The following is a 25,276-nucleotide window of genomic DNA, read 5'->3' on the forward strand; positions in this document are numbered from 1 at the left end:
TCTTACTGTACGCAGGTTTTTTTGTGAATAACTTGATGACAACAAATACCTCATCATGACACAAATAACCTTTATTTGTTCTCAGTAGACTTCATGCCCTCCCACTGTTTCCATTACTATCCTTCTTTTTCTCTTACTCTCTCTTATGTTTCAATAATCGGCAGCACCTTTTCCACCTCTTTCTTCTTGGAAATACACTTGCATCTCATCCATTTGACATTTGAAAGGCTATCTATAATGTGTTGGCCCACTGTCTCCTGAGGTACCTGGACAGGAAATGAATTGGCCTCAAATTTAGCTCTGACTCTGGACTAAGTTTAAGTAATTTAAATAGGTAATTAAAAGAAATATGAATTTGAAGATGAACTGAGAAACGGCCTCTGGTTTCACAAAAAACTGTGATTTTACTGAAAAGGGAACTGCAGTTTTTTCAGTAGCAATATATAGTTTTTTCTTCGTCTACTGTATGTAAACTGAAATGATGTTGAAGAAATGCAATGCAATCTTACAGTCCGAGACAAGAATGCAGCGAATCTTCTTAATGTAACTATTCTCCTTTTTCTTTTTGAGTTTTTTTTGTTAAATGATCTCTCTGCTTTGGAAAACAGATGCTTGTAGTGATGCACCATGCATTATGAGTTGCCGTCTAGTGTGTTAATAAGTAACAGCAAGAAATCTGTATTCGATTTTCTAATGACTGAAAATGGCTGATTCTCACAAATATATGAGGAATTGGATTGAATTCTGCTTCAAGCCATGTTCAAAATGAACAACTCTGACATCAAATACTGTAAGTGTTGGCTTTTGGAACAACGGAACATTTGAATATACACAACTACAACATAAATTGGTGTGTATTATGCAAGCAGAAACCTCAGCTTTGCTCAAACACACATTTTTCTTCCACATGCAGTAGATTGTGGTAAGAGTTTTTCTCTGTAAAGGGTGACAGTGTTGGTTTTGCATGATGAAGCCTCTGGGTCTTTTGGGCCTTGATGACTTTTTTCTTTCTTTTGAATCGTAACAGACTACTTTTAATGGTCATAGGTTCAATGGTCTAGCATTGTACTCTGGCTTAACCTTGATTCACCAACAAGAGATAAAAGCTCAATCATGAAAAAAGAGAGAGAGTTGAAATATGGGGTCATGACCTACAGATTCTAATCCTTTAGTGGAGGTTGTTGTGCTGCTAAATGGACGAGATGTCAGTGACTGTATTCTAAAGTGGATTGAAAGTTGGACTTTCCTGTCTGAAACTTGGCTGACTGATGTCCCTGCAGTTTGTTTTGTTCGTTTGAAGCTTGGTTAAGATGATGTCAAGGGTCCTTTCACAAAATTGTACGCACCCTGTTTGTTATGTTTTGACGACTTGACACAAGACCCTTTCACAAACTAACTGCAAACAATTTCCAGACAATTTTCTGTCATTCACGTCCTGATATTTTCCTCCCCCTTCAAACTTGCCCAACACATCAGGAGATAGCACGACATGCATTCCCACCTAGAAATACTTTACTGTGTGTCTTGGTAGAGCACACAGAAGTAGTGTCCAGGTAAATATCTTTACAAAATACTAAAGGACATCTTCACGATACACAGGAGTGAAACAGTGCGCCATGAAATGAGGACGGCAGCATAAAGAACATCATCAATATGCCCATTAATGGGTCGTCATTGCAGCGATTATGACCTTTTTCTTTCTGCTCAAACAGCTGCTATTGACATCATGCAGACTTTGTGCTTGGAGGATGGCAGAAAAAACATCTGCTTCAAGCCTGGATGAACAGATTCAGAGATTTGCATTCTAACATAACAGCCTACTGTTATTGTTGGGACATTTTCTAGATTGCAGTGCATGTGTGAAATGGACTAAATCTTCCTCAGTAGTCATTTGATGTTCCAGAGGTATCCAATGATCAGATGAGGCTTTATTTAAATCTCTTTTAATGGACCTGGTTGTAGCATTCACTACTTACTTATATACTTGGTATATATTTCTGTAGCATGCCTTATCCTTTGATTAAGGTCAGATTAGTTGTGGTGACCTATCATAATCACAAAATATTAAACGCATGAACCACTGACTCATGAGCTATTATTTTCTATTTAGCAATAACACTCCATCGAGTCACATTTTTAGGTCTTAGATAACCTGATTGTCTTCAATGTGTAGTTATATTTGCACCAGTGACCTTTTTTGTAGATCAGCAGGTTGTAGCCAGGTATTGGATGAACCATTTCAAATTGATATAAAGGATACTTTGGATAAAATCTCTGACTACAGATCTCCATTCTGTTTATCCATGCAACCCATCACCCGTTCGTTTTCTGTCTCCCTCACTTTCACTCTCTTCCGGTGAGCTCAGTGAAGATGGGTGTGATGTGTGCTGCATCACAGCCCCCGCACAGCTTGTTACCATAGCAACACAGGAGACAGAGAGCCAGAAAATTATAGAAAGTCAGAGATTCAGTGAGAGAGCGAGCGAGAGAGAAGTTTGTCTGTGACAGAGAGGGGTATTAGGATGTTTACTTGTGTGCTATTTAAATGCTTCCATCTGTGTTCTGTTACTATAATGAGGTCAGTTTTTCAAATCTCTGCACTTTCATCCTTCGCTTTCGGTCCGATAAGAGTAGGTAGCAGATTATTTGAATACACATTGTCTTATTCTGTCACTTGTGTGTACCTGACAGGGTAATGGTCACAGGCAAAGTCATGCCCTCCAACAAGAATCATCTGACTGCAATTATTAAAGTCATTGCTGTGTTAATGTCTGCGTACGATCTGTAACTAGCCACATTATAGGTGGACAAACATGAGCCTCCTCCACTTTTGAAAAGAGGCTCTATCCATCCAATGCAATCTAAACTAATTCTGTGTAAAACCTTAACATCTTTTACCGAAGCCAGGGTCAGGTGTTGTTTAGGAAAACCAAAAACATCCTCACAACAGTCGACAAATGTTTTCCCCATGCAGAGAGGAAGTAGAATCTTTTAGCAATGAATGAATGAATGTCTTAAGTAAAGGCTCGCTCACACCAGCTACACCAATCTTAAGTGAATGTATTATATCATCAGTTTAACTTTTCTTAGCTGCAAAAGAAAGTTAGAGCAACACACATTTCATTGTAAGATAATTGTGACCAAATGTAATAGAGATTTGCATATAACCACCTTAATGTCTTACATTTATGAGTTAAAGCACCTATAGTTCTTAAGCAAGCAAAAACTCCAAGGAGTTATATTTGCATGGAAAACTTGCATGGATAATTCAATGAAAAATACCAAAGTTAGTGGAGAGCAGAATCGGGCTCTGGGTGAAAACCACATATCTGCAATCATCATCATCATCATCATCATCATCATTATCAGAACTTCTGTCCCTTGTAAATTCACATGTATGTGCTTAAACACTGTCTACATCCATAGTGTGTATACGAGTTGAAATGAGTTACATTTTTGTACTTGCAGTGCATTTTTTTATATTTGAGTTGTACTTTCATCTGGTTTAATAATTACTGGTAGCTTCTTTTCTACACGTTGCATTGTATTTGTAATAATAGCTGTCACACATTAATGCAAATGAAGCTTATTTACATGTATACCCAAGAAACACAGAGACAGAGTGTGAGAAGGGGAAAAGAGGAGAGCAGTATCTGAGACATCAGCTACAGAGCCACCAATGAAATGTTGGAAAATGTTATAGAATAACATGCAACTAATATGCTGTAGATCCGTCTTCTACTCTCCTCTCTGTCTTTCTCTGATCACATCTCACACACACACACACACACACACACACACACACACACACACACACACACACACACACACACACACACACACACACACACACACACACACACACACACACACACGATTCTGTGGGCGATAAGCAGGATGTCTCGTTACTGGGCATTAGCTGCACCTCTCCTTGCTAATCCCTGCTGTCAAACAGACAGGCTGGTGGTGTGTGTGTCTAAGTGTTAGTGTGGGCATGCATGTATGTGTGTGTGCGGACAGACCTACCATTATAATTATTGCCATCGTGTAAAGCAGGGAACAGCTCAGACTGCTGCTTCTAAGTCACCGGCTGATCATTAGGTTACACAAGATTGTCCATTAACGGCTGTGTGATTATTTGTGTGCATGGTGTGTAAGGGCTTGCACATTAACATACACTGACTGAATACTTGGTATAACATATTCTGTTCCCTCTGGTTTTCGAAGGTCTCTGAGTTGATTCAAATTAAATCACTGCAGCAACTCTTTTTATTCTCGTAACTTTATTTTTTACTCACCTCTTGTATATTGTTTGTTTTATTGTTGAATATGCAGGACAGTATAAATGTACAACATGCATAGTGTTTGTGTATGTTATGAGACATTTTTCAAGTCTTTTGATGTGAGTATGTTGACCACATGCTAGGACACTGCCTCTGAAACTCAGTGAAACGACTAACCTTTTGGCACATTGGACTTTAAATCAAATGTGCAGGCTAAAAAGTAAGGGACTGCCGGAGGAAATATAAATGTGAGGGAGGAAGTTGGAAAAGTGGAGAAGGAGAAAGAGGATGAGGGCCAAAAGACCACCATGGCGATAAAGAGAAAACAGAAACAGTAGACACAGCGAGGGAGAGAGTAATGTAGCATTGGTGGTGCATTACTTCGGCAGGTGATATTCCAATGTCCGCTGTGCTGAATATGAGAGATAACACTTTTATGTGTGAAGCAATAAAAAGTGATGAAGCCAGACCTGGAGGAATAGACCGAATATACAGCCTGTATCTCTCTCTCTCTCTTACTCATTCCTCCTTCGCTTCTCCTCTTACGCTTCTTTCTCTTCTGCTCAACTCACTTCATTGCTTTATATTCTTTTCCCGACCTCGTCGAGAACACGCGGTTATCCAACCTTACAAAACACTGCCGTCTACTCGTGATCCTTGATCCTCCCCTCTCTTTCTCTGTCACTCAGTCTATCTCTCCCCCAAGAGATCGTATCTGTGTCACTTCATCCTCTCTGCGACTCATTCTCTCAATCCTTTCTTATCTCGGTGGTTTTACTTGTCTTTAACCTCTCCCCCTCTTTCCTGTGTTCTTTCACGACTTTCACTCTCTGCCACTCGTTGCTCCGCTCCTTTTTCTTTAATCATCCTCATGCACTGCTCTGTTTCCCTGTCTCGGTTACTTTACTCTCGTTTGGTTTTCTGATTTTTATTCTTCTCTGTAGCCATCGAAAGGTTTGTGTGGTAATGACCCACTTGACCCACCTAAATCAGTTAAACAAAATAAAAAATATTTCTAGTTAACTAGAATATTTTAAATTTAAAAAACCGTTGTTTTTTTCGCTTTTTTTTTTGCACACCGATGTATGTGTTTGCGTTTGCCAGTCTTCTTAACATCCCTGTGTGTTTGTGTTGCTCTCACAGCTGATCACATCCAGACACAGACCCCAGCTGGAGAGGAATAATGTCTGTTTTCCACACTCATCCATCTTCTTCCTTTGTACCCTCCTTCTATTCCATTCTGACACCTTACCATCCCTCTAACTCAAGTTATTTCCATCTTTCCCCCTTCTAATTTGAGTGCATCCCCTGCTTTGACCTTAATTGATATGTCATCGTAACCTCTGTTAGAATCTAGCTGAGTGATTCTGCTGCAATCAAATGAACATACAAATAGATAATATTCACACATAATCAATTAAACTTGAATTCTAGCTGCATTGAAAGCTAACAGTTAGCAAAAAAGGGTTCTGTCAATATACAAATGAAAATACACTTCACAACAGCAGTTCAATTCCAAGTGTATGTTCACAGGATAGTGACATCATTTAAGGGATGTCTTCATTGTACTTTTTGTCAGACATGTGTGTGAGCCCTATAATCTATGATGCCAAAACAGAAATGTAGATGTGACCTTTCTTCACAGATTTCTGATTTCATGGTCAACAAAGATGATTGCTGAATAGGTAAAAAGCTTAAACTTGAAGTTGAATGGCATACTTTTGCCAATCAGAGACATAAAATGTTTCCAATTATGCTTCAGTAGGTGGAGCATGGGATAAATTAATCATCAGTTTACACTGGGGACACACTGATGGAAATATAAACAGTGATAGTAACAAAATGTGAGACATGCTTGAGGAAGAAAAGTCAAATGACTTGAATATAATCTCGGTTTAGTCATTGTCTGTTTATTTATATTCCCTCTGTCGTTTTCTCTCTTTGTTTATGCTCTCTTTGTCTAAGACATGACTAATAATGTCGTTCTCCTCCTAACCCTCCTCTTTCTGTCTCTCTTCCACTGATTGAAAGTGAATGTTCTCTGTAATGAAAACAAATTGAGTTGGAAATTTTCTTATGAGTTGCCTCCAACACGACACGCTCATAGTTTGTCCTTGTCGGTAGAAGTCTGAAATAGCAGTCTCTGAAGTCATTTTCATGGTTCTCGGATGGGGGGGGGAGTCTCCCGAAGCAAGACATGACGTAAAAAGAGCGACACAGAAGTGGCAGACAAAGCAACAGAGTCTTTTATACGACGCTATGCAACGAGAATATTGCCATATATATATATTATAAGATAGTAGTAACTAGTAAGAGTCCAAAAATTGGAAATGCAAGGAACAGATAGAAAGAGTAGCCTAGAAGAAAGTGATGTGTAAAGTGGTCCGATCACTCACATAATTACACTGTTGGGTTCACACATGGACAGGGCTTGCATCCACTTTATCTCACTTGGTGTTATACACACACACGCACACACGCATGCACACACACACACACTCACCCACACAGAGTTTGGTGGGTCTGTGTGTGAGACAGTTCTGACATTTGGCTTAATGAGTTTTGTTTTGTCATGATGAACTTTGACCTTTATTTGGCTGAGGCTATTAATAGATGTTTCTCTTCTTGGTTTGGGTCACTTCTCTATGGGCAGCGATGGGCGAGTTGCTGAAAATATGTAACTAGTAAAAATTACTATACTATCAAAAAGTTACTGAGAGAGTTACTGCATTACAAAAGTAAAACGTTATTTAGGTAAGTAACTTAAGTGTTACTTTTTTGCTTCAATACTACCTTGCTATCCGTCTGTTTAGTCCTAGCTTTCATGATTTTAAATCAAGCTGGCTGTTTGGGTGGAGTGGCTTCTCCTTGGCCTGCCGGGCTAACATGACCTCGGTCGTCAGTGTTTGCAGCGCCCGGCTCTCTGCCAACTAAATTAAAAGTGTGTTGTTTGGCTAGGTGCTTCGTGAGATTCAAATTACTATTCTTGGGTGGTAGACAGAGTGTTCCTTCCTGCACACAGACTTCAACTCACAGCTTTATTCTTGTCGATAAACTCAAGCGAGGAACAATAATGTATGCTCCCACTAAAACATGGCAATAAGTGTCATTTTGTGTCAGTGCACAGTCATCTACAGCCCACCCTTTCAACCAAAAAGGGGACTCTATTAGAAACACTGGTAGCGTGTGTTTTTCACTAGTTCAACTGTGTGTGTTATTTACTGTATCTATATATATATATATATATATATATACACACACACACACACACACACACACACACACACACACACACACACACACACACACACACACACACACACACCATTTTTCTTGAAAGAGTGGGCTGTAGATAACTTTGTTGGCTGACACAAATTGGCACTTATTGACGTGTTTTAGTGGGAGCAACTATAACCGGCTTTTTGAACTGCAACCAACAATGAATATTCACATAATTCTTTGACAAAGACTTTATATTGGTGTTTCTTTATTGTTTGATATTTCGGGGATTTAATTTTTACTAACAGGCTGTGCATGTACAAGTCGGCTGCCAGAGTTTTGTATGTTCAGGGACATGCAGAGCAGCTTACATTACTTTGGTATGTATTCCACTTTTCATTTTTCCCTTCTGTCAATTGTTACTGTCTGTCCCTGTGTGTTCCCTGTTCACTTTTGTTGTCCATTCAGCTAATCAGTGTTGTCAGGTTTGGATGGTGGACTGCTGGTGTGTGTGTGTGTGTGTGTGTGTGTGTGTGTGTGTGTGTGTGTGTGTGTGTGTGTGTGTGTGTGTGTGTGTGTGTGTGTGTGTGTGTGCAGTATGGTTGTAAGCAGCAGATGCTCATCTAGAATCTCTGCCAGGTTGCCATGGCAGCTCGAGAGTGGGTGGGTTGGGGTCAGCTGGCATGTTATTATTGAACCCCAACATTAATTTCGAAAGTGACCTCTTGGCAGCACAGCTTTAGACCAGCTTCAGATATTTTGCCAATACAGAATCTGACTGAATGCTTTTTGTTAGAACCGAAATAATCTTCAATGTTAATAGAAACATGTAATTCTGTACCCAAATATACAGTAACAGCTCTGAAAAATCCTGCTACCAATATCTAATCACTTATCAAATGTTCACTCCTGTTCATTTGCCAAAACAAATCTAAACATGTATTGTGACAAAGCCCAGCATGACTGAGGTCAAAGGGAAGCAATATCACAAATGAACATTTGCTTTAATCCCCAAACACTGTTGATCATCACTGAACAAATACCAGGAACTGACTTATTTCACAAGAAATGTTTACCGGGGATAGCTTTGTACAGTGAGCTGTAAAGTTCAAAATGTGCCATTTTCTCTTCATTTGGTTTGATTCAATTACAAAACTCACTGTTTTCTACACTTACAATAATTTGAATTTAGACCATTACCATGTGAGATTTTATGTCTCTAAAATCAGAAATTTCAAGGAAATAATGTATTGTTTTTTTTTTTTACATGATTTTCATTTAAAAAAAACATTTTAGAATGGGGTAGGATACAATAAAGTTATAAGAGCTTTACAAAAAAACGTCCATCAGTCAAAACATGTCACCCTGTCATGAGCATAAATAACAGGTTATGAGCCGACCCCTTACTGTAACCCAAAATGTTCCTATTAGTAGTGACCATAATAAGAAAGAAAGAAAGAAAGAACTGAAAATTCCTAATCACAAGCAAATGTGTTGCAGTTTCTATTTCTACTTGAATGAACAGAGGAGGAGGATAATAGCCTCAGGGCTTAGCATGCAGAATTGTTTTGCTAAAGTTCTGCTTAAGGTAATGCTGGCTCAAACACTGGCACACTGTCCAATCATGCAAATAAAATTTCAAATATGTATAGATGTCTACTGTAAATTGAATAGTTAATTGATAACTAAGTGTGTGTGGATGTGTGTGTGTGTGAGAGAGAGAGAGAGAGAGAGTGTGTGTGTTTGTGTGTCTGTGTGTCTGTGTGTGTGCACTTAAAATCCAGTGTGCTCTAATGAGAGACAAAGTACAGACAGCAGGTTGAGCGTGGGCAAGAAACTATGGCAACGGCCTTGGGATTCTAGACATGTAGAGAGAAAAAGAGAGAGAGAGAGGTAACCAGGATGTCATTAACAATAGTTCCATATAACCAATAATAGAGGGATTGATAGATCAGCGGGATCTATGATGAGACACGTCCATCCCCCCCTTAAATACAAACACTGACACACACAAACCGATGCTTTGCATTCTCATAAATCAAGATTTCTTTTGAAGACCTCTTATTGTAAAAGCAATACTAGCACAGTTACATATTGTAAATGTTAATCTATAGACATGCATATTTTTGTGTATGTATGTGGTGTTCAGAAAAAAATTCATATAGCACACAAGACACTATAGGCTGCAGTCTTTTGAATTGAAGGCAGAAAGGGAAAAGCCACCTCAAAAAGCACAGTTTGAAGACAATAATAATAATAATGGGATGGTAATATGACTACACGTCATCAGTTACCATACATTATCAGTGTGTAGGTCAATCACATTAGCTCCTCTCATCTCTTTTAAAGCAGTGTCATCCCATTGTTCATGTACTGGATGATAAATGCTTTTGTCCTTGAGGTGCAGAGTTGCAGATCTCCCCAACTCACTAGCACACATTTCAGATGAGCAGGTGCTATATCTTAAAGCTAAATGTATGTTTTTTGGAGATACTAAAATACTGCTTCTTACTTTTGGCAGCCTTTGTAAGTGGTTGTATTTTTGAAACGCTTATTAACTGCAAGTGCTTTTGCTATTTCTGGGCTACAATTATCAGAAAAGTCCATTTTCAAGCTCTGTGTTAAGCTTTGACACCCAAATTGTAGTTTTCGGTCTGAAAGACACAAACATTCAACTCCTACTGTTCCTCTCTGCCTACTGTGATGCGAGTCACCAAGATACATCTGAAACAGACACAGGTGGATACTGACCTAATTGTGAGTTAGGAAAAAAGCCCTGTTGTCTACCATGCTGGGTGAAGTGGGCAAACTACCACTTCATGTAGTTAGGACACAATTGAGAACTTCCACAGAAAGCCAAAATGAATTATAGATAAAGAAACAAAAATAAACACTTAATCATGACATAAATATGTGTTTTGAAGGAGGTTGCATTGTTGTTGCACTGTTCCAGTATGTGTGGGAGTCATTGTGATAACTGGTAAATGTATCATGTCTCAATGTATTGTAAGATAGAGAACAGAAACAACGTGATTTTCTAGTTTAAATATTTTTTATTGAGTTAGCAATAATAAAACATTCAATATTACAGATGTTTTCCTCCTTTTAAATTAAATTAAGAAAAACGAAGATAACAGGCAAACATACAAGTCAACAGGTGTAGTGAGTAACACTAAATGAACAACAACAACAACGGCAACAACATAAAATAAATAAATAAATAAGAAGATAAAACAATTCACACATACCACATACGCTTTTATGCCCTGTGTAGAGGCTGATGTTCTGAATAACAGCGAGTTATACAGTAGGGATAAGAAATGTCTGTCCCTGCCCCTCATCTGAAAAAAAACTATCAAACTTTGCTGATTCAGTTTTCTCCAATGTCGGTATATATTTTTTTAACATAGTTCCTGACATGCAAGTATCCAACATGATTTTCTGTCAGAGATCTCATCAAACATTTCTTCCTTTTGGGGATATTAGAAAATTGTTGATTAAACATTGTATATTAGTTAATCAGTGATGCGTGCCTCCACTTGTTTGTTCTGATTTTCATTAGATGAGAATATGAAAAAAGAGGAATATGTTGTCGATTGGATTTAAAACCTTTGCAGCAAAAGAAGAGTTGGAACTATCATTCTAGAGTTTTTGTGACACTTTGTCGATGACAAATGGATATGTGGTCGTGAGTATGTTTGTGTCTATGTTGCAAGTGTTGCTTGTCAATCTTGGCCTCTGAGGAGCTGCAGGTGTGACCCTTTGGGAAACTCACCAAACATGTGATGAGTTCAAGAAAGAAAGAGAGGAATGAGTTATAAACAACAAGCAAAAAATAACTCTGCATTTGTATGCGACAGACATATCAATGGTTAGAAAGTGTGTGTTGTTTGCTTGTAAAAGAAGATACGAAAAAAACTGTTCAAAATGAGAAACATGTATTGACAGATGGAGTGCATTGGAATGTGACAGAGCTGGAGCAATGGGAAAAGAGGGACGATGGAAAAACAAAGTGAAAGGGGCTCAAGGGAAAGCTGGAGGTGTTAATGAGAGAGGGTGAAAGAGACAGATGGAGAGAAAACTGTGAGAGGAAAAAAAAGAAGAAATCTATTGGCAGGAAGATGGTGCTGATTAATGGTCATTGATTGTTTACCTCTGGATGAGTTTCCAGCCCCATCGCCTGTCAATCTCTTTGATTTCCTCTTGACTTTTTCTCTTTTCTCCTTCTTCTTACTTTCTTTCTTTCTTTCTTTCTCATACTGTCAATAACAACACTTCGATAATGACAGAGCATTGTGACACTGGAGACTCAAATGGTCAATGGATTGAGCAGCAGTGTGAATGTCTAAAAGTTACAGCAGTCAATAGTCCTACTTGAAACTATTTCAAGCCCCATTGATTTACCTTTTATCCACATGACTCATTTTACAGAGAGGTGGCTTTAAGTCGAGAACGTGATGCAGCACACTAAAGCAGAAAATGAATGTACCAAAGTCAACATTGTTATTAAAATGGTTACGAAAGCGTCTACAGCTTCTTTGAAATAACAGAAAGGCCCTGCACCATTTTGATTCTGACCAACTCTGAAGACTTGCACTTGAAGTGGTGTAACTTGAAACGGAAATAAACAAAGATATACATGTGATTTGTCTCTTGTTTTGACAACAACCCCACCAACCGCCCTAGAAAATATGAAACTATATACACACACACATCACATGCTAGCAGACATTTTATTTGGACTGTTAAAACTGCAGCCTGCCATGTACAGGTAAACCATGTAGGAGCTTCCACCCTGATTTATGACTCAGCTTGGAGGAAGAGGGGGGCAAAAAAAGAAAGAGGGACAGTTAGAAGGCACAAATAGCGATAGACAGAAAAGGCAGTTTACACACAAACACACACACACACACACACACACACACACACACACACACACACACATTTTGGGTCTCCAATCAGACTGGAGCGGGTTGCACTGCTGTAAGAGAAAATTAGTTTTGTTCTCTGGAGGCTCATAGAGAGAGAGAAAGAGAGCGAGAGAAGAGAAGAGAAGAGAAAGATAGAAAGAAACAAGAGTTTCCATTGGAAGAGTTGAGGATCATTGTCTTGCTGGAGGCCATGTTGGCAGTTGTCATGAAAGGGGGAGAAAAGATTTGTCATTCACATCCACTTTCCTCTCCTTTCCTTCCCTTCCTCTCTTTATCTCCCCCCGCCTCTCTCTCTCCCACACACACACACACACACACACACACACACACACACACACACACACACACACACACACACACACACACACACACACTGTGCCATCTGTGTCTCCTAGAGGAGAAGAAAACCCAAATTTTCCTCCCAAAAATGCAAACTGCAGGGATATGTTTCCACAGTTAGTGTGTGTGTATTCATTGTGAGGTTGGTTATATTCATCTCGCTGGTGTCTGACAGGGTATGGCTGCTGAGCTGCAGCCAAAACCCTCCATTTGACCTAGATCATCGCAGCACCCGGCTAGTGTGTGTGTGTGTGTGTGTCTCTGTGTGTAATGTAGATGCTTTTTTTGTCAGCGATAGGAAAACACTGCTAATCGTTCTGCGTGCCTCCTTCCAAATTTTGGTATCCACTATTTGCTATCACTGATGTCTCTCGCTAGATTTCCCTCTCTTTCTGTTCTGTTGTTGTTGGCGTTGACTTGAATGATCTTGGCCGTCTTTTTAAAAAAAGACAGCCAATCAGAAGGCAAAGGCCATCCTGGAAGACCCTCAGCACTCTCTGCATGCAGAGTTTAGACTTCTGCCGAAAGGGAGGAGGTTCACTTATGTTAGGAGAGCCAAATCAAACAGATATCTGAGGCCCTTTGTCCCATCAGCAGTTGGGTTTCTAAATAAGCTGCAGGCATTGTTACCAGTACACTTCTACTATGGACTGGTGGTCTTTGTGTCTCTTATCCCACTCATGCCCATCATGATGATATCCATGGGACCTATGTAATATACTTATGTATTTATGTCTTTCTGATGTTTTTATGATGTGTATTGCCTGTATGGAACTCTGCTGCAAACCAAATTGCCCCTCTGGGACAATAAAACCATTTTCCAATACAATCCAATCATTTTTCCTCCTTCTGGACTGTTCTATATATCTGAATAGAAGTGGGAGAATTGCAGGTTAACTCATGATATGATACAATATGCCATACATGGCCCATGATACAGATAACATCTTAATACCACTTCTCTGTGATTATTGATATGTTGAAGACAATAATGATACATCACAATATCCAATGAACTGAAGAATACAAAATGCCCCTACAATGGTATAGTGCAGGATTTGTTTTCCCCACTAAAATGTCAATATTTGGCACCTGCGATTCCATAATTGTATCATAAGAGTCAGGAGACAACATGATTCCATATTAATATTTTGTCTCTAACCTTAGATCTAGTTAAGCTCCCAAAAGAGCCTGTTCTCAAAAATGTATGATCAATGATTTAGCACTGTTTCCCCTAGACAATGCAGATTTTGTTTTAAATATGAAAATGTCATCCTCACAGACAATGCAGTCTTTGAGTATGCCTAACCCTTTTCCTTTTCTTGTGTTTCTTTGCAGTGATGGATGGGCGGATCGGTATGATGTAACAGACGGCTATGTTAGGGAAGCGGCTGGTGGTATCACCATCAAGCTCCAGTCAGCCGATGTGAAGTGGTTTGATGACTACTATCTTAAACTCCGACCTGAAAACAACCACAGGAACCCCTGGTTTCCAGAGTTCTGGCAGCATCGTTTCCACTGTAAACTCAAGGGCCACCCACAGGAGAGCACCAAATACAACCACTCCTGTGGCAGTGAGTTAAACATACAATATTCTTTGATGGCAGGTTTTTCAAGTCCTCACAGACATACTGGGATCATATGTGACACTTTGAACACCTGTAGCAGTGTGTGGACATTGACATCACATGGTTACAGTTATTAAGTGCTTCTTATTTGACAATGACCATCTGTTGTACACAGAGAAAGATGCTGCAATGTTTAAAAACAATACTAATCTGCAGTTTTATTGACAAGCTAGTACTAATATAAATAACATACACTCACAAAGCGTACAACCTGACTGGCTTACAACACATACACCTACACAAACAACATATGGATGCACTCTGCTTTCTGGTTCATCTGGAGATATCCCTTGTGGCTGTGAGTGAAACCTCCCTTTATTTCTTTGTATTCATCTCCCCCCATCTCTCTCTCTTCCTCTTTCATTCTCTCCATTCATACTCAAAGCATTGTGTGAGAGCAGCATCAAAGGGAGTCATGTCTCATGTATTCTAATGAAATGGGACATGAAATACTAATGAACAGGACACAAAAGAGGCAGAAAGAAATGCAATGCGGAGGTGGGAAGTGGCTGATGAGAAGAAATGAGAGAAGAGAGAGGGGTCTTTGATGTCAGGGGGGAAAAAAAGCACTCTGCGTGTCATAAAACTCAAAGAGAAATTAAGAGTTTCTCCGATATACCTGCCTTTCTCTTTTCAACCCTCCTCACCAACCCAATATATTTCCCTCCCCTTTTCTCTACCCACCCACCTCTATGCAGAGAGGGAGTCGCTTCGGCAGCAATATGCTCAGGACACCAAGATGGGATTTGTCATCAATGCCATCTACTCCATGGCATATGGCCTCCATAACATGCAACGGGCACTCTGCCCAGGCTATCAGGTAGGTGCTACACTGATGGATGAATGGAGGGATATGCTAGAACGGAGATAAAGGGATATCATGTACAAATGGTGGAACCAAAGGGAAGTCCAAGATATTTATCATTGAATTAATCCATAGTTGTTATATCTGAATTATTATCACACTACATAAAAATTTAAGACCAAAATGGGAACCTGGATAAATACATACACTATTTAAACATCTTCTCTTCTTTATGAACCAGTTAAGAAATTAAGACAGAAATATACAAAACCGAAATATGTTAGACAGAAAATACAGAAGCTAATACATCAGCCTGTATCAGTTTCTGCTTGCTGGTTTACTTTAGCATTAATTGTAAACAATGTAAACTGGTACATAAAATTAGCAGGCACAAGGATTCTACTGAACATAATTTCCAACTTGGCGTATGCCCTCACAAACCTCCTTAAATGAAACGATGATTTCAGAGATGTGGGTCACCAGGTTTCTGACTGTTAATATCTTTTAGGGCCTATGTGATGCCATGCGGCCTATAGATGGTTCTACACTGCTGGACTTCCTGATGAAAACCAACTTCACAGGCGTGTCAGGAGAGGGTATCTTATTTGATGAGAATGGAGACTCACCTGGCAGGTACGTACTGTAACTGAACAAAAGATGCCATTGATTTTTATTTTTTTGGTTTTATTAGGTTTCAGGTTCATATGACAAGACTTTGTGTGTTAGCGTGTCTTTTTCTAAATTTGCACGCGTCCTTTTAATCAACAGGTATGAGATCATGAACTTCAAAAAGATGGGGAAGGACTACTATGACTACATTAATGTTGGCAGTTGGGACAACAGAGGCTTGAAGATAGATGATGATGAAATCTGGCCGAACAAAGATTCAATTATTAAGTCAGTCTGCAGTGAACCTTGTGACAAGGGACAGATTAAGGTAAGATGACAAGTATTTTATATGTTCACTTTGCTTGACTTAGTAACAGACCCCCCCAAGTCCATAAGGTCTTATAGGTTTATTGAATTCTGATTAAGACTGGATGGATGTATGAGATATCATTTTTAATAATTAGTGAAAAAGGGCACAGGTATTACATCACTTTAGGAATGTAATGAGCAAACATACAGCTACGATCAGACATTCATGTTCATGTCACCTCTTCCAGGTGATCCGTAAAGGAGAAGTAAGCTGCTGCTGGACGTGCACTCCCTGTAAAGAAAATGAGTACGTGTTTGACGAGTACACATGCAGAGCCTGTGAACTCGGCTCCTGGCCAACTTTTGACCTCACAGGTGAGTCGCTGATTCATTCCCCCCCACACACACACACACACTCCCACCTTTATTTTTTTATTTGGTATGGGCCACCAGGGCCGAGTGGAGCCTGCGACCAGTGCAACAAGGACTGTAGCCTCTTAACATGGGGCAATATTTTCACTCAAGAAACTTGAATAGAAATCTCATAGGAACAACAAAAGTGATGCAAGTGAAAGAAAACTGTACCATGATCATTAATATGTGTGTGCCTTGAATGTTTGTGGGGTCAAAGGACAACTAATGGTTTGTAGAATAAAAGAAGCTGTGTTTTACCGGATACAGTGTTCGATAACACTCTTATTTACATACAGTTTGTTCTACCATCATTAGGGGAAGGAAACTAAGTGAGGAGCCGTCTGTTTCATCCTCCCCTCCTCTTTCCCCTCTCCTCCTCCTCCCCCTCGACTCTCTCTCTCTCATCACTCGAATTTGCTACCAACATGGTCACCAGTGTTTTAATTATTCTGCATCAAGAGCAGCTTTCAATGCAAATACGCTTTCTGTTGCAATGAAAATGTATTTCCCCTCCATTGCGTTGGAAGCGGTTGGATATTGCCTTGTTATGCTCTCAGCTGCTCATTATACTGCTTGCTAGCTCCTCAACATGCTCAATGATTAAAACATGAATCGAGCCTTGCTGGAAATTCAGATTGGGCTCCACAGCCAGGAACAGACGCATCCTTAAAGTGAGCCAGTGAGAGAAGGACAAAGGGAAAGTTGAGAGTAAAAGCGTGATCGGGTTTAACCATGTGATACTTTTGTGTCCCTCTGTGCATGTTCATGTGTGTGGCCACGTTAAGTTACTTGTATGTCTCCTTGCGAGGCTATATGGAACAGTAATAATGAGGTGTAAACAAGCTGGTTGCACAAGCTGGGAAAGAGGAAGAGAGAACAGAGGAGACAGAGAAAGGTCTCAGCTGGTAGGGACAGAGGTACAGTGTGTTTGAAAATAATAAGCAATAGGAGAGGTTTAGAGACAGCAATAGCTCGAAAATAAGGAGAAAAGAAAAGTTAACCAATAGTGGCTTAGAGGGAGAGGGAAGAAGTGGCTCAGAAAGATAGAAAGATGGAGATGAAAAGAGGCTCTGACAGAAGCAGCAGCCAGGGAGAGTGAAAGCAGCAGGAGAAAGGGAGGATTAGCTTTGAGATTTGAGCCTCTTCACTGATTGGTAGAGTTCCAGTCCAAGTGTTAGAGTTTGAAGAAGTTTGTCTCTAAACTTTTTATTGACTGAACCCCACCAAATGGTCCCCCTCCCTTACGTAAATGCAGCAGTTTAGCTTAGGGTCAAACACAACACCCTTTTCTGCTGGTTCTGCAAGCTAATTGAGTATTAAAATGCAGAAATAGCCGATATGTTTAGACTGCTCTGGGAAAACTATTGGGCAATACACTGATCTGGGATTTTTTGCCACAACACTTAAGATATATGTGAGCACAAATAATTGGGGATTCACAGCAGGTTTGGTTTCCTCAAACTTACATGGCCCTCACCCCTTAATAAGAGTAAGTACAGTTACTGTTGTCCTGCTGCTCCAGTTTTACTTATTCATGTGTGGTTCCCTCTCCATGTTTTAGATTCTAACTTGTATTTTACTAGATTTTTCATCATGAATGGTACTTATAGCTATTCGGTTATATTTGGCTGCAAATGAGCCACATCCTCTGCAGAATACATCCTTGTGACTAATTTTCTGTCTGATTGTTACCATCCCATTTGCTCCCACTCAGCAATTAAGCTGTTGTTTATGCCCCTAGACCTATCCAAATTGCTGATTTGATAAACTCTATTGACTGAGTTAAAGACAAAGTCATTAAATGACTCCAGTCTTTTTCAACGACTGCTCTCTCTCTCCCGCTCTCAAAGATTTGCAGCACTGTACAAACAGGTGTGTGTGGGTTTGTGTGTGTGTGTGTGCGTCTGTGTGTATGTCTCTGTGGGAAGGAGAGAGAGAGTGTGAGGGCAAGGGGGAAGAAACAATAGAAAATGGAGAAAAGATAAAAGGGCACAAAAAGGGAATAAGTGAAGATGTTCGAGGACAGAAAGCTTTCTTAAGAGTTTACATGTGTTCCTGCAGACCTACCAGCGAGGTAATTTCATCAAGGGTACAGACAGATAGTAATTAGACCTGTCCCTTTAATTAATGACACTTTATCTCCTTGCTGGGAAGAGAGAGAGAGAGAGGGAGGGAGGGAGAGGGCGAGAATTAGTTGTAAAGGTTGGAGGGATGAGGATGAAGATAAGTAGGGGAGATATTAGTGGGATACGAGAGGAACAGAGTGATGGATGTGGAATTAAAAAGAAAAAAAGACTGACAGGAAACCGATATGGAGACTGAATGACAGGGGAATGAGGGAATATTTGAGAGATGATAAAAATAGTAAGTGTAGACAACATTTGTGTTGCTGGATCAAGAATCATTGTTTGTTTAGTCTGTGTGTCTTTATTATATGTTTTACACTAAACCTGTCCAATAATATCCAGTCTGCAAGCTTTACAGTATTCACAAGGTGCAGGATTTGAGTGCAGGCAATGCAGGACATAGTTGAGACCTTCCCACGTGGGTCCAATATGCACTCATCTGACCCTGACCTGTGGAGGTCACTGGTCACTGGTACAAGTGTTTGTTTGTTTGTTTGTTTGATGCTCCTCCTGCATCAAATGTAGGTCAAAGAATGATGTAAAATGGTATTAAAACAAAAGAAAATATATGAAATGACGATAAATTCTTGTTTTAAATACACGTTCAAGCTTTAAGATATAATCCAGATGCTGCGTTTCACATATTTAAAATAAAAGTCCCTTATTAGTAACGATGTCTTCACTTACTATCCCCAGGCTGTGACCCAATCCCAGTGGAGTACCTGCGTTGGGGAGACCCTGAACCCATTGCTGCTTTGGTCTTTGCCTGCCTCGGTCTGATGTTCACATTCTTTGTCACTGCAGTCTTTATCAGGTAACCAATCTCTTATATGAGTCAGAAAATATAGACAATAGAGGAAAATGCTGCTATATGCAGTTTTCACATTTCTACTCTTAATCCTTTATTTTCCGACTGTATGTCAAAATACTGAAGATATTCTGCATATTTGTTTCTGATCATAATTGTTTGTCTCAATGTGTCTGTGTTCAGGTTCCGGGACACCCCAGTAGTGAAATCATCCAGTAGGGAGCTGTGCTACATAATACTAGCAGGGATCTGCCTCGGGTACCTATGTACCTTCAGCCTCATTGCCAAACCCCACGTCATCCACTGCTACCTCCAGCGGCTGGGAATAGGACTGTCACCTGCCATGAGCTACTCTGCACTTGTCACCAAGGTAAGGTGTGAGTGAAGGATTTGTTATGAGGTGTATGGTGCTGTTGCAGAGAGAGATGCAGGGGTAAAGGAGTAACCTCTATAGGCTTGGTATAATCCTGTGATTAAATCAATGCTTACCTGCCTTTGATCATTAATGATCCGTGGGGAAAAGCCAAAGGAACAGCTTCAGATGCTGGAGAGTTAGCAGCAGTGGTACATCTGTGGACATAATCGGAAAGAAACGGGGAGAAAAACAACATCTTCAGAGTTTTATCCCTTCTGTTTCATTATTCGTTACAGTGAGGGAATGCAGGTTTATCATTAAAAGCAGCACATTGGTCTATCCATCCTTTTCTCTAAGGGTTTTGCAATAAGAGCTGAGGTAACAGGGAGGTTAGATTAAACCCAGGAAACTGCAATTGCTTTGCTATAAAAAAAAATATATACCTCAAGCTTATTGCACTAGATTTAGACTGCAGTGTGCAATATTTCTCTTCAAAGTGTTTTTCACTAAAATAGCAGCGGCAGCAGTTCAGAAATACTGGAAGCAGATGTTTATCATATAGGAACAGGGTTTACGGTATATAGTTTATGAAAAGGTCCTGATTGTGGTTGTTGTGTGATTCAAACCCCCAAGACAAATCGCATTGCTCGGATCCTGGCAGGCAGCAAGAAGAAGATCTGCACAAAGAAGCCTCGCTTCATGTCTGCCTGTGCTCAGCTCCTCATTGCCTTCCTCCTCATACTGCTGCAGCTGGGCATCATTGTGGCGCTCTTCCTCATGGAGCCACCTGAGGTAAGCTGAGTGTGGCTCTGTGTTGGTTTTTCAATGGAAGTGGGAGAGGCAAATTACCAGACATAGAACGAGGCATAAAAGAAAAAATAAATTACAATGTAATAAGCCTTTTTATCTCTATTACATAAGATGTTTTGTAAGACTGTTTCAATAGAAATGAGTGAAGTAGTTAGAAGTTCAACCTGCATAATGCCGTTAGAAGCTAGGCTTGTTAAAACATCTCAAGACTAGAGTTTTCTTGAGACAGGAAGCTTCATAACCATGGTAGTTTAGGGGGAGGAGCTTAAAGGTAATTTAAGGGCAGGGGGGGGTGTGTTTGTTTTAAAATGAGATATGGTCAGGCTGGTATCGTTCTATCATATCATGAGGACGTAAAAAAATGACTTCACCTTAGTCCACCTCAAAACTGGTCAGCAGTCTGTGGGGCAGTATGTTCCTGCTATGGGCATACATCAAAGAGTTCACAGTGCTCTTCCACTGAGCTTGTTCCCCACACACAGGACGCACAACAGCACACATACTCGACAGTTTAGCGGAGTGCATTTGCTGATACATTCAAATTGAGTATTCAACAGAATAGGGGGACGGAGAGCTTCTGTTTGTTTCCAAGCTCGCTCCAATACGCGTTCTGTCTAACACACACAGAAACACATGCAGACGCACACACACTCATGCTCCTATTCCACAATGAGCTGGATTTATAATAATTGTTATGAGTGCCACCGATAAAATAGCCCCCAGCCTACCTTCATTTGATGTTGAAATATAACTTCAGTCAGCCATCAGCATATTTCACATAGTGTCCTGTGTGTGTTTTGCGTGTTCAGGAGCACAATATAGCGAGATAATTTAAGTTATCTAGTCCTAGTTTGGTCTATTTAAGAAGACTGAAATCTGCCGTGTGAATAGCAACACACCAGCCTGCAGGTAAACCTGGCTCTTACTGGGAATGAGAGCTGACACTCTGATTGGTTTGATTTATGTTTCACCCCAAACACAATCAAGTGACTTGATCGTACCTCTTTGCACTCTGCGCCTTATTTCTATTAAGATGGCTTGTTTACCCCCCCCCATGTCTTTACAGGTAATCCATGACTATCCCAGCATCCGGCAGGTATTCCTCATTTGCAACACCACTAACCTGGGTGTGGTCGCCCCGCTCGGATACAATGGCCTGCTCATCCTCAGCTGCACCTTCTATGCCTTTAAGGTACAAGCTTGATTTGATACCAGCTTGGTCTACATTAATGATATCTTGCCAGTAATTCCTTCTTTTAAAAGCTCAAATGTTGGTGGAGAGATAGATGTATTATGTACTGTTCCTGTTTCACTTCATGCTGCCATAGGAAAGAGAGTCACTCAGACAATATTTATAAAGCAACGATTTAACCACATTTTTTTATCTTTGGTGCTGTACAACCTCAAAGCAGTTAAAACAAACTTGTTTTTTTTTACTAAGCACATTATAAAGCAAATGTTTGATTATTGGCTGCCTGAAGCCATCCATTTTCCATAGAGTGTGAAAGCAGAGACTGCAGCTGAAATAAACTCAACAAATAAATTCAACGTGTTTGTTAATACAGCAGCAGAGAAACTATGCAACCCTGCTGGTGCAATGTTATGACCCCATGTTTCAACTAATTAACTTGCAAATAATGAGGTTAGCATCAGACTGATAGTGGTAATACAAAAGCAGATTGTTAGCTGTGTTTATTGGGGTGCTGTAAAGGCTAATAGTTTCCCTCTTTGCTTTGTTTTCCTAATTTAAAGCAGAAACCAAACAGTAAATTAGCTCCGATGAAGAAATGAATGTAAATATTCTTACACTTCCTCTCTCTCTCTCTCTCTCTCTCTCTCTCTCTCTCTCTCTCTCTCTCTCTCCAAGACCCGAAACGTCCCCGCTAATTTCAATGAGGCTAAGTACATTGCCTTCACCATGTACACCACCTGTATTATCTGGCTGGCCTTTGTACCCATCTACTTTGGTTCCAACTACAAAATTATCACCATGTGCTTCAGTGTCAGCCTGAGCGCCACTGTGGCTCTATGCTGCATGTTCGTACCCAAGGTAAGACTTTCAAATCCACAGTTTCTACCTCTCACTCCTACACTGCTTTGATCTGTACATTTCTTCACAGTTTTCAGTCTCCTTAAATGCTAAGCTTCTGTTTAAACCTAGTCCTGCTTGTCAGGGATCCATTAATAGTGTATATTAGGACACACTCTGTGGTTGAACTCATTTCAAATCAGTGCACAGACTTTATTATACTGCAGGTAACCATAGCAACATTCTTAATCATGCATTGAACTCACCACAACATTTTTGTATGTGGTAGGTATTCAAGTTGATGGGTTTATTTTGATATGTTATGACACTTTGTTGAGAATTCAAATTATTTTTTTTATGAATTGTTAGAAGGCAAATTGTTACTCCTTCCTGAAGGGGATTTTTTTTGTTTTTTAAACATAAAATAATTTTTGCCTGCTTATTCTGTCTCATACCTTAACGTTGTGGATGCAAATCATCCATTTTTTTAAACCTAATTTGTGATGCTTGAGGAAGTCAAATTATATTTTTTGTGTGAGACCACTTTTCCAGTCTGAAAGTATTCCTTTTGTCTCAGCGGTTGTGCACAGGCAGTGTTCAGAGTAAACAACATCTAATTGAAAGTGAGACTTCAATTAAAGTTTTTAAATAAATAATTAGAAACTTGAGGTAGTGTCTTCATTAAAGGCCTGCATTGAAGCATAAAGCTTATTTAAAACAGTATTAGGTTTTCTCCGACCTAGATATTCCTGGGGGGCTTCAGAGAGAAAGTTTTCTCTTTAAACAGCTGACAATCTATCAATTAAAAATAATTAGCTGTTCCTTTTGTTGAATTGTCTTCATACATTAAATTCCCATCAGGTGGTTTTACCCTTGATCACAGAACATTAATTAAAGCAGGGTTTTGTATAGACTGTATCATATTCAAAATGTCTATATATAACCAAACCTTTTCAATGTTCTCCTTTTAGAAATGTATTTAGATAATATATATGATATCATATTTCTTTTAGGTGTACATTATTCTGGCTAAACCAGAGCGTAATGTGCGCAGTGCCTTCACAACCAGCACAGTGGTGCGCATGCATGTGGGTGATGGAAAATCGTCCTCAGCCGCCAGCCGTTCTTCAAGTCTGGTAAACCTGTGGAAGCGCAGAGGCTCTACTGCAGAGACCCTCAGGTACATCTGAGTGTGTGTGTGTGTGTGTGTGTGTGTGTGTGTGTGTGTGTGTGTGTGTGTGTGTGTGTGTGTGTACTCCGGGGGGGGGGCTTATTGGCTGGGTTAATTCCAGGTTACTCCTCAGTTACAGTCCAAGGCGCCATTTCTGTAATGGCCCCACTTAGAGACTATTTATGGTGTGTGTCCATATGTGTTTGTGCGTGAGTGGGTGCGTGTGTGTGTGTGTGTGTGTGTGTGTGTGTGTGTGTGTGTGTGCATGTGGTGTGTAAGTCTGTGTTCGAGCCCTCTGTGAGATTGATTCTCTGAAGTCCCCCGAGTCTGCTTGACTGTTCCTCTGACCCTAACATGAACTGCGGACAATTGCCTAATGGAGACATGGCAAAGATGGAGAGAGGGAGGTGTTTACTGAGAAAGGGAGGCTGAGGAGAAACTTGAAAAGAGAAATTTAAATACATTGAGTTGAGAGAGGATGGAAGTAATGGACAGAGAGATGAAAGGCGGAATGATGGAATAGAAAAGAGAAGAAAAATGCTCATTGGAAAGTGTGAAAAGGAAAGACATAATAACTTTCACAACACTCTTAAGGCCATCCTCAGGTCATCTGCGGTGACAGGGAACTTATCAAAGGACACAAAGGATGTGACGCGTGGCCACTTGCCCAAAATGAAAAGCGAGAAAAATATTTATTTTTCATTTGTCAGCAGGTTACTCTAACTCACCACGCTTGGCAAGCAAGATTTCAATCACACTCCTATGAGACAAGTCAGGAATGTTTGAATCGTTCTTCCTTTTATCTCCCCCACCCCCCTCTCTCGTTTGCTCCTGTCTTCCTCTGTGGGTGGTGGTAATTGGCAAGGCTGTCTGTCTCCTGAGTGCAGGACTGACAGCTGTTGCCATTGAGCTCCTGCCATCGTGTAGTCAGAACACACACAGAGACACATGAAGCCATGCAGAAATAATGATGTATGAATCAAATGTTTGATTTACTGAAGAGTGCATGGTTTACATTCATCAGACATTTAAATCACCCACAGACGTGGAGAACATGTACATGTATAACAGTATGTATCAAACAGTAAAAATCAATTGCAGGTTGACTGGGACAGCATACATATAAATATGTTATAATTTAAGTATATGGGTATGTCTGCGTATGTATGTGCAGGTGGCTGTGTCTTCAGGGGGATTTGAGCTCTCTTCACCTCCAGCCACGTTGGTGTGAGGTTTAATCAGAGCTTCCTACATAGATTAATCACAGTAATTAACCTGACAAAAGGATGAGAAAAAAAGAGAGAGGGGGGAGTTGGGACAGAGCACTGTGACTGATGATAAGCAGAGAAAAGTGGAAAGAATTGTAATAAAGAGGGAGAAATGGAGGAAAAAGAACCTGACAAAGAAAAATGAAGAGCCCTTTTTTGGGAAAAAATAGAA

General features: G+C 40.0%; 1 protein-coding gene across 1 annotated transcript in view; it reads left to right on the plus strand.

Moving 5' to 3' along the window:
- grm5b (glutamate receptor, metabotropic 5b) overlaps positions 1-25,276 on the plus strand; it is a 63,957-nt gene that overhangs the window by 28,336 nt on the left and 10,345 nt on the right. The window contains exons 7-17 of the mRNA XM_065960326.1: positions 14,111-14,346; positions 15,099-15,220; positions 15,714-15,838; positions 15,974-16,142; positions 16,372-16,498; positions 19,360-19,477; positions 19,655-19,841; positions 20,460-20,618; positions 21,703-21,828; positions 22,504-22,686; positions 23,679-23,845. Of these exons, the coding sequence (XP_065816398.1) occupies positions 14,111-14,346; positions 15,099-15,220; positions 15,714-15,838; positions 15,974-16,142; positions 16,372-16,498; positions 19,360-19,477; positions 19,655-19,841; positions 20,460-20,618; positions 21,703-21,828; positions 22,504-22,686; positions 23,679-23,845 (1,719 nt within the window). The remainder of the gene's footprint in view (positions 1-14,110; positions 14,347-15,098; positions 15,221-15,713; positions 15,839-15,973; positions 16,143-16,371; positions 16,499-19,359; positions 19,478-19,654; positions 19,842-20,459; positions 20,619-21,702; positions 21,829-22,503; positions 22,687-23,678; positions 23,846-25,276) is intronic.

This window comes from Labrus bergylta, chromosome 11, assembly GCF_963930695.1.
Source record: "Labrus bergylta chromosome 11, fLabBer1.1, whole genome shotgun sequence".
Classification (NCBI taxonomy): domain Eukaryota; kingdom Metazoa; phylum Chordata; class Actinopteri; order Labriformes; family Labridae; genus Labrus; species Labrus bergylta.